The sequence below is a fragment of the Acanthisitta chloris genome, unplaced genomic scaffold, assembly GCF_000695815.1.
Source record: "Acanthisitta chloris isolate BGI_N310 unplaced genomic scaffold, ASM69581v1 scaffold11806, whole genome shotgun sequence".
In the NCBI taxonomy this organism is placed as follows: Eukaryota; Metazoa; Chordata; class Aves; order Passeriformes; family Acanthisittidae; genus Acanthisitta; species Acanthisitta chloris.
In genome coordinates, this window is record NW_008679803.1 from 85,637 (window position 1) to 96,357 (window position 10,721).

The 10,721-nt window shown below is 40.9% G+C and overlaps 1 protein-coding gene across 2 annotated transcripts; it reads right to left on the bottom strand.

The window, feature by feature from the left end:
* Positions 1-222: 222 nt before the first annotated feature.
* LDHB (lactate dehydrogenase B) lies at positions 223-10,589 on the bottom strand. Of its 2 annotated transcripts, XM_009077459.1 has the most exons (7): positions 10,411-10,589; positions 6,524-6,641; positions 5,880-6,053; positions 3,629-3,802; positions 2,251-2,368; positions 1,235-1,358; positions 223-491 (listed from the first exon to the last, which is right to left on the bottom strand). In XM_009077459.1, exons 1-7 carry the CDS (start codon positions 10,534-10,536, stop codon positions 324-326), a joined length of 1,002 nt encoding a protein of 333 aa, XP_009075707.1. In that variant the 5' UTR covers positions 10,537-10,589; the 3' UTR covers positions 223-323. The 2 variants fall into 2 exon arrangements, with proteins under 2 accessions (XP_009075707.1, XP_009075708.1); XM_009077460.1 differs by lacking the exon at positions 5,880-6,053 and having other exon boundaries at positions 10,411-10,536.
* Between the last annotated feature and the right edge of the window lie 132 nt (positions 10,590-10,721).

Genomic DNA, 10,721 nt, shown 5'->3' on the forward strand with positions numbered 1-10,721 from the left:
AGGCTTCTAGTAAGGCGGTGTGCAATGGTGGGATTTCACCATTAACACAGTGTTTCCAAGCTTTTAAAAGGACATGTCAAGTCTACACTTCCATGTAGTCTGTGGCAAAGAGAATGCCAGAGTAAGCTAGATAATTATACATTGACAATTAGTCACTAGGACAACAAAACATGCCTGAAAATTGCTTTATTTGTTCGTCAGGTTTGTGCGTAACAGCAAGCATCTGGAAGAGCATTTAATGTTAACCATAGAGACGTATAGTGAGTGGAGCCCACATCTGCACACATGCTGTTTCTCTATTGCTGGAATCTAACATTCATGGGTTACAGATCTTTGAGATCTTTCTGGATGCTCCACAACGTATCTGCACTCTTCTTCAGCTGAGTCACCTCATCATCCTTCAGCTTTTGGTTGATGACACTTGTCAGTCCAGAGGCACTTAGGATAGCAGGAAGGCTCAAGAAGACATCATTCTCAATGCCATACATGCCCTGCCACAAACAGGAGAGATCACTCAGACAAGAATACATCTCCTCAGATCTGTGTTTACTTTAAATAGCCCTAAGCCTCATGAGAGCAGAGATCAAAACCATCATTTTGCATCCTGCAGGAAATTTTCAGCCACAATGCATTGGAGAAAACAAACAGCACAGAGTAGTTTTAGATCAAACGACTGCAGTACCAAGACGGCTGATTGCAGAAAACACCTCCAAACTCCTGACTTTTATTTATATACAGCAAGTAGCTGGCAAGATTCAGACACAGGCTTAGGGCAGACCTTTTCCGCTAGAGGGAGCAGAAAGTTCAGCCTGCTCAGAGTCCTTGCTGCACCAGAGGTTACACAGCTGGCACAGACTAGCTGCAGCCAGTTACACCAGCTATAAAAGTACACAGCTCTCCTCCCTAGCATGTTTGCTAGGCAGTGGTTCATCGAATCACAGCTGGAACTCCATGAAGTTTTCCATTTTGAGTCCAAAATTTCCTTTAATGAATCTGCATGCCACACATAGCAAACTTCTACAATGGTAGTAGACTACAGAGAACTTTTCAGCACCTTACTTGTGAGAAGAGTAGGCTCAGAGGCCAGACTAGAAAGTATGTGTAAAGCTCTCACTTTAAATCCAGGTTAATATTTTACAAAGCTTCCTTTGTTTAGCACCTTGCTAATTGAGACTGGTTAGCTTTTCCTTAACAACAAAATGACTAGGACATGCAATAAGTCACTGCTTCTTACCTTTACCAGTGTTGAGACTGAATGAATCCGGTACAAGTTCTTCAGCATGGTCTCACAGAGGTCAGCAACACTAAGGCCAATAGCCCAGTTTGTGTATCCCTTCAGTTTGATCACCTCATAGGCACTAAGGAAACATTGAAATTCAGCTGCATTAAGATGTCTTCAAGACACTGTGTGAATTACAAATCTTAAGATGAGTGAATGCTTCCCATTTAAAAAATTTCAAAACTCCTGCACACACTAAGTTTGGGAATTAAAATGTCAAAATAGGAGAGTTCAATGTTTCAGCATTAGAGGATAAAGCATAAGGTCTGCACTATTCCCTTGTTCCCACAGGATTAGCTGAAAAGAAAAATAGCTTTCATCTAAGAAGAGTTCTCAGTGTTAAACAGAAAACCATCCTACAACCAAACAAGTTCTCAGTTTAAGTCAGTGGCACAATCACTCAGAGTGTATCTGGAATAGGCAAATATTTAGAGTCCAAGCCATGCACTACCTATACACACATCCTGACCTTTTTAGCCAACACCTGCTTACACTTTATACCGATATAGTATACACTCATTTCATGTCCTCATTTCACAAGTGAGACAAGTGATTTAGCAACATGTAGTAGCCTGTACACAAATTTTCCTGCATCTATGAACAAAATTTTCCCCAATTCCAATACTCTGCTCACAGAAACAAAATACCTCTTCCTAATCTTGTGCTCTTTCAATGAAGTTAACCATTTAAGAAGTTACTTGTGAGAAAATAAGTGCCCAAGGCTCTAAGTGGGTATGTTATGCAACAGCTTGTCTTACTGCAGGATAATAAAGCTTACCAACTTAAATCCTGCATTTTTGTGTTTAAACCACCAGTTCCACTTACTCATGCAACCCTCTAAACAAAGGGCATGACAGCTGCAGCAGAACAGGAGTGTGCAGACATGCTATTTTCAGGCTTACATATATTGACCTTATTCCTCAAGTCATCTTCAGCATCACATATCCATGTTATCCCTCAAGTCATCATACCTGTCAACCACTTGCTTGTGGACCTCCTTCCAGTTCTCAGCATCTTTGTCAGTTCCCATGGCAGGATTCAGCTCCTGGAGGCAAACACCTGCCACATTAACTCCGCTCCAAACAGCCACTGTAAGAGAGGAAGGACATAAGTTTCAATCACACTTTGCAACTCCCCTTCACTTTTCTGATCTAAAATAACTGTAAACAACCAGCCAGAAGCACGATAATGCAGATTTTAAAGTTTCAATTTAGCTACACTTAGTTCTGAGAACTCTGGGGGTCAAATATGAGACTATTTTAGTACTGGCACTTCAAGAACTCAATGATAACACGTGAACAGCAGAACTTCTGACCTTGGAAGGTGCAGACAGCCACTCCAGAAGCCAAACCTCAAAGGCACATTTTAGCTGTTCAGCCTATTAGAACTAATTTTAATCAAAAAATGCAGCAAGGATGTATTTGCTGTCTTGCTAATCAGTATTACAGTTAGCCTTCAAGAGTTCTAGTCTTCATTTCCCTCAATATGAGGGTAGCAGTATGCAAACTTAGGAGTATCAAGAGAGGAATTTTCACCTCTCTGTTCATATTGGAAACTTACAGCAGGCTCAGTCTCTTTTCCTGTGACTCAACTCAGATCTGAGTTAGTTCAAAGCAAAAGCAGCTGTAACTGATGCAGGATGAGCTCTGTCTATGCTCAGCCAAACTCTGCTTTCATCAGTGTAGAGCTGGGGACAGTAACCACTGCTGTTGATCAGACACTGTACTTTGATCAAATGCAATGGGACATTGAAGATGTGTCCCTTAGAAATACACAGCACAAAAATATAAAGCACTACTAATCTACACAGATGTTCTGCTGCATCATTCCAGCCTTGAAGTACATTAACTGATTTAAGACAGATTAGCATATTTCATTTCACATGGTTTTAAAACTCTATCAATCCAGAGTCAGGCTAACAAAATTTATCCCTTGTCTTATTTTGAGACTTTTCTCCATGCTGGTTAAAAGAGAAAATGGCTTTCTGTTACCTGCAACAAGCTCTGCCAATGACCTAACAAGAGCTGATACTGCTTTCATAGAACTGTGCTACAGGCTCCAAAAACTGAGGACAGAAGTAGTTAGCTGTAGCTTTTAGGACACAACTTTAGCTCACAAAATTCACCTTTTCAGGTAAAAGTTTAATCATACAGCCACAATCACATTTACCAAAAATGCGTAACAACATTTCCTTAATTTGTCTCAACTTTAATCTTCATAAAAATACAGCTAAGTGCCAGTGATTCGAGCTCAGCTGCACCTGCTCCATCAGAATTTTCTAACACCCCTTAGGTCTCAACCTCTACCATTGTATTATTTATTCCCAAGGAGGTCAGAACTGTTCCTTACCACTGGAATCACCATGTTCTCCCAAGATCCAGCCATGGCAGCTGCTTGGATGGATACCAAGCCTCTCAGACATCAGATAGCGAAATCTGGCTGTGTCTAGATTGCAACCACTTCCAATCACACGGTGTTTTGGCAGGCCACTCAGCTTCCATGTGACATAGGTTAATATATCCACTGAAAAGAAACACATGCACAGTAAATGAAACCACTCACACTGAGAATGGTCCAACTATTACTTTACTGCAAGTAGTAGGGCAGTCAGGAGGATTCAAAACACTGTTGTGCTCATTGGTCAAAGTATTTTGGGTCTATTTCAATACATTGCTTTAAATTTTGAACAGCAGCTTGAAAGCTAAGAAAATTTGAGGGAGGTCTTTGGAGATTAGATTCCTAAAGCTAAAGTTGGACACACTATTTTGTCACAGTTAAACCCCTAGGACATCCAGAACTGGGACTGATCTCATGTGGCTAAAACACTCAAGCAATTTCCCCCAAGTAATGTTGCCTTCCAGTTCACAACAACACATAAAACAATTTACCACGAAGTCTGAGATTTACATACCCTTTCTAGCTGGCAATTACTTCAGTTTAATTTCTTAGTTTGTGCACTGAGCAGTTTCTGCATTTACTACCTCTGCAGCATGAAAAGCCAGAAGAGAATATGCTTTAGCTGCATGTGTCTCTAAAAATAGTTTTAGAAAAAGAACAAAGCTAGGTAGGGCAGACAGAAGGATGTGATCAGGGAGAAAAACCTCTAATCCACCGCTCAAAGCACCAATAATAAACAGACTGCAATAATTATGATTCCAGCTCTCAAAAGCCAGCCAGTTCTCAGGAGAGAATACAACCATGTATGCAGATCTGAAATACATCATTTGCTCTGCTCAGGCACTAAAAGTACGTCATCTCAGCACAGTTCACACCTTGCTGGCATGCTCATCAGATATAGCTTCCCTTCAGCTCCAGCTGGGGCAGTTCCTGCCAGGATCACAGCAACAATTCAGACTACAGAGCACCTCCATATCAATCAGCTCCAGACAAGTCTGGCTCTCAAGTCATGTCCTGAGACACATCCAAGACTTTGAGCTCTGCTTTCTAATCTCATTGTTTGCCACAGTAGGGCTTTCCACAGGGCAGTGCTATCTGAGCTAGAGTCCAGACAGATCCAGGGAATGACATCAAGGTTACACACAAACACCCCTGAAGTCCCTTCTAATGGGCTCACAGTAACTCTCACTATGTAAATACTAGTGGACAAAACTCCACACATGAGAAAACAAAGCATTATAAAAATAACTCTGAAAAAGCAACATGCAATTCTCCTCCTGCATTGCTCTGCTGGAGAGAAGTCCATAGATTGAATCAAGCCTTGGTAGAACAGGAACAGTCTGATCTTTGTCTCAGTCTGATTTTAGATAAGTGTTTAAAACTGCCATAAGTCATTGTATTTGCACAGTAGCCACTTGCTCAGAACACTGGTATTCAGTAGTACTAACTGTACACCAGCTAATTACTCAACCCCCAGCTGAGCTGCTAGCTTTACATGCAGTGTTTCCACTCTGTCAAGTTATCTTTAAAAGCAGTGTCACTTCATCACCAGGGTTCTGTAGTAAGGGCTTCACTCAGATGTTAAATCAAGCAAAGGCAGCCCTACAGGGACACCCTACAAAGCACATCAGATTGGTTACAGTCAGCTTGAGACGTCCAAATATCCAAGCTGTCTCAATGCAATGAGATGCTTGCAAGTAAGCACACAAATATGTGTAATCAGTTAGGTCTTTTCTAATCTAACTGAACCGTGTAGTTGTGTTATTCCTTCTCCCACCATAGGCTTCACCATGCAAACACTTTTTCCTGAAAAAATATTTTTCCTGAAAATTCTTTTTCCTGAAAAAGCCAAGAATATAGGGCAAGTTCTTCATCCTGAAAAATGGCCATATCCTATCCAGTCACAAAAGTTATCCTTTAGAGACAAAAATTTCACACTACCTACTGCTTAAGCCAAGTATGTAAAGAACTGAAGTATTTACCATGAGGCATTCTTTTAAATTACAGGCACCATGAGAAGTTCTGAATAAACAGAACATCAGAAAGTACAGGATTTTTGTGTTCTGTTGTTAGCAACTACATGGCAGACCTCCACAAAAATTTTCAACATTCAATTTGTATTTAAAAAGACTGCCTGAAAACTCATTGATATTTCATTTTATCAAACAGAATTTTTAAGTGTTCTAGGAAAAGTTTGCCTTACCTGGGTTGGAAACCACCAGTATGGTGCAGTTGGGGCTGTACTTGACAACCTGAGGAATGATGAATTTGAAGACATTCACATTCCTCTGGACCAGGTTGAGACGACTCTCCCCCTCTTGCTGACGAACCCCTGCAGTTACTACCACAATCTTGGAGTTGGCTGTGACAGCATAATCTGCACCAGAGCATGGGGTAGAAGGTACAGAATGTGTTACATTTATCACCAATTTCAATAGTACTGTGTTCATACAGGTATTATTATGCATTACATTCAAACCCAAAACCATGAGACATCAACCTAAGCGCCAGGACCATCTCGTAACACTGTAAATATATGGGTTTTGAGAGGACCTTCAACCTCTCTGAATCTCATTTCCACCACCCAAATAATTCAATTTCTTCTACATCAAAGATGTACTAGAGCTTCATTAAGATCAATTTTACTCAACAAGCCCCAAACTGTGAAGTGGCTATTAAAAGAAAGCCTGGATTGAAAGTATGTTGTTCATCTGAAACCTCACCCCAATTCATACTTCAATTTTTCAATGCCAATCATTAAGAGTTCTTTAGGATTACACAACTAATGCTCCACTATTCAGCAAATTCACAGAATATCAGTGTTAAACAGAAGAAACTAAGGTTCACCTTTGTCTGCCACAATCTTATGAGTGTGAAGGAACAAGCTCCCGTGCTGGAGATCCATCATTTCTCCTTTTAGTTTGTCCTCCAAAACATCAACCAGAGCAAGCTCATCACAAAGACCCTGAAAACAACAACATTTGGAGTCAGTGAAGCAGTTCACTTGCATTTTAAAGATGCCCATGAGGTGAGCTATAACACATTTTAAAGTAACATGTTACACCCATCTGACAGCATCTCTTCTCCAAAGGTAAAGCAGTGGGACAGCACTCTTGGTGTTCTGATGTACCTCACAGTAACAAAGTCAGAGGCGACTACAGCACAGGTTCATAAAACTCATTCAGACTTCCCAAAAAACATATTATTTGAGGGGAGTTTGAGTGCACAGCTAACCCTTTGCTAGGAGGGTACCTCATGATTTAGTCACTATCTTTGGAAAAAAGTTGCATCTTTCAGACTTGGAACAAACCCTCTGAATCTACCCAGTAAATAAGCCTGTTTTAAATATTTAAATATCTAAAAGAAAACACCACATAATTATCAAATAAGCATTTGTTTTTAACAAGCCTTCCACCAATTCATTTCACAAAAATATACCAAGGGACCAAACTTATTTTCCTCAATACTAAAATCAAGAGAAAACAGATTCTTTAGCTATTTTTCTCTACTGGAGCTACTATATTTACTCTGCAGAACAGATTTAGCCATGTGTGCTTGTTGTCAGCCAGGTTAAGTTAGGAGAATGTCATACAGTCTCAAAGGAAGAACACACTGAAATGCAGGGGTGGAGGATAAAGACATCCTGCTCTAATGCAAAGCTTTATTGCCTTCTGACAGAAATGTTTACTACCCGTTTAAATTTCCCTATCCTTAAAGTCCTATGCAATAAGTTATACAGAAATTCAAATGACTTCTATTTTCCTAGATGTCTACACCCCATTTGAAAGCAGTTAAGTCATTTTTATGTGCTAAAGTACTTGAATCATGAAACAATATGCACTGATTTTCTTGTGGAAAAATATATTTAACAGCAGGCATATTTAAGGTTTTTATTTCATACTTTAAAATGTTAGTTTATTGCTTTTCTGCACTGCTTTCTTTAGCAGCTGATTTGATAAAACTGTTGAAGGAAAAACATAAGAATCTTTATCTGTACTTGCTCTATTCTCAAAATAGCCTGCAGTGTAAAATTAATGCCTCAGTTGTTTAAACACTATGAACAAGTATTCTTAACTGAAGTCACTGGTGTTAAACTAAGTCAATGCAATCAGAATTTGAAAAAAGGATGTGCACATATGTGCAATTATGGACAGATCTATACATAGCCTGACAACATGGGACTCACAGTCTGTGCCTTGTAACCAATATTCCCCAGACTGCAGGTTCCAAGAGCCAGTTCTCACTGGAACAGAAGAGCACCTGGAATAGCTACAATGACTAATTTCATGAATTTCATCGCTTGCCTAGAGAATTCAGCTCATTATTAGCACACACAGGAATGAAGTTTACACAGTCACCAAGTGCAGCTCAAAATACTCTCTTTCAAAGGAGCTCATTTGTGACTGTGGAGATGTTTCCATTTCTAAATCAGTACGGCAACATCAGTGACTTGTCTCTAACTGGGATGGTGCTAAAAATAACCAACATGGAATTTTTAGGGTCATGCAAATTTATATATTACATACTACACCAGTAAAATGAAATTAGCATTAGAGTCAACCATCCTGCACAACTCAAAGTCACATCATACTGACTGACAGAAGCTGAACATGAGCCAGCCATGTGCCCAGGTGGGTAAGAGGGCCTATGGTATCCTGACTTGTATCAGCAACAGTGTGGCCAGTAGGACTAGGCAAGTGATTGTCCCTCTGTACTCAGCACTGGTGAGCTCACACCTCGAGTACTGTGTCCAGTTTTGGGGCCCTCACTGCAAGAAGGACATTGAGGTGCTGGAGTGTGTCCAGAGAAGGGCAACAGAGCTGGGGAAGGATCTGGAGCACAAGCCCTGTGAGGAGAGGCTGAGGGAGCCCCATGGAGACGTTTAGTCCAGAGAAAAGGAGGCTCAGGGGAGATCGTATCACTCCCTGCAACTCTCTGACAGGACGTTGTAGCCAGGTGAGGGTCAGCCTCTAATCCCAGTTGCAACAGGACAAGAGGAAATGGCCTCAAGTTGCACCAGGGGAGGTTTAGGTTGGATATGAGTAAAACTTTCCTCACTGTAGGATGGTCAGGCATTGGAACAGGCTGCTCAGAGAAAGTGGTTGGGTCACCATTCCTGGAAGTGTTTAAAAGACCTGTAGATGTGGCACTGGGGGATATGGTGCAGTGGTGGACAGAATGCTTAATCTCAACGACCTTAGAGGTCTTTTCCAACCTAAATGATTATTTTTTAATTCAGTTTTAAGAATCAGATGGGTTTGCTATAAAAGTAAATACACTGTAGCTTGTACTTGTGGGGGAATAGGAGATGTAGCCTGGTTGAACTAAATTCCATGCTTGAAAATTTTAACCCCAGTTTTTACCCTGGGTTTGGTGCATATAACTCATTAATAGTAAAACTTAGGGCTTAGGTATCTGAAAGCACAATTTAATTCTGCTTAGAGCAGCACATTAAACACAGATGAGTGCTGGATTGTAGTGCAGTGTGTGGTAATGTCACCTGTCTCCCTCACTGCCAGCCTTACAGCTTGCAGTACTTCTTCAAAAGCAAATGAGTTCAGACTATGAGAGGTAAACACTTGCTAAAAAAATATAAACACCACGATGAATTGTCACTGCTTTCCATTAAATTTCTCCTTTAGTTATGCTGTTTCAAAAACTATTTGCTACTTTCACATCAGTTTCACTGCGGCCTTTTCTTACTGAGTTTTGCCTTGCTCCCAGGGCTCATGAATATCAGCAAGTGAAAGATCTGAAAGTATTTTTTAATAATTAAACCCCCAGTACTTTAAAACAAGCATCCTCAAGGTAACAGGTAGAAGGATCATCTCTGTATAAAACACATGTACTACTAAACCAGCTGTAAGATTTTTGACTGTGAGCAATCTGATTTAAGACCAGGCCCTGCCAGTGGGTGGGGCATATCTGCTAACACCTTCTTTTAAAAATAAAGATCTGCAGCTCCCAAAACTTGCACAAGAATCAAACTGAATTCATTCACAACATTCTCTTTTTTAAAGTGCAAAGTAAAAGAGAGCCTTATTGCATAATAAGCCCTTAATTTGCTCAGATTGCAACATAAGATTTGCCAAAAAAATAAAGAAAAAAATAATCCCATTAACTAGTAACAGCAAAAGTCAGAATAGCCTTTAAGTTCAGCCCTCTATCTTTGGTTTTGAAATTCTAGATAAAACCTCTCTGGAAAAAAATAAAGTTATATAAGCAAGCAAAAAGGGTTCTAGAGAAATAAAGACTACTGAAGAGAACAGCAGTATTTTCAGTTGTTACAGCACATATGCCTTAAAATATTAAGACAGAAACATGCATAGGTTTGATTCCTAGCCCGTCTTTCACACAGATTTCTGCTCCATCCACACTATTTTCCCAGACCTCTATCACAAGGTAAATTTGTTGTTGACGACTAAGAACATTAAAAGGAGAAAGAAAAGTTTGGCAGGGGTTTGAGAGCCATTGCTCACTAGGTTTTCCCAGCAGCCTGCAAAATAACTCCACCTAATGAGAGATTTATTGCTATGCACAGACAGAAAGGTGAGACAACAAGGAGAAGCTGAATGGGGAGGTCACCCTTGTAGGTCACAGCTTGCTTACACCAACTGCAAACGATTCATTCCTGTACTAACCTACCGAATTTCCCACCATTTGCTAAGGCAAACAGGCAGTGCAGAACAATACAGCAGTGGGAGCTGGAAGAACACGTTGTCCTTGAGCCCTACCTTTCCAAGGATGCTGACAGCACAGGCCATCCCAACCTGGCCAACCCCTACAACAGTGATCTTGTTGTTCGGGACTGTGGCTCCCGCAGCGACCGAGGAGATCAGCTTGTCCTTGAGAGTGGCCATGGTGTTCTGCAAGGAGAGACGGGAGGAGCGGGCTCAAAGCGAGCCAGAGGGAGCCGAGGCACGTCCTGAATCGGTCACCGGCACAGAACTCGCCGATGAAGCGCAGCGAGCGGCAGCGCCGCAGGTTACATAAGGCAGCAGCGGGCACCGTGCCCTTGCTCGCAGAGCTCCTTCCCCAGCACCGC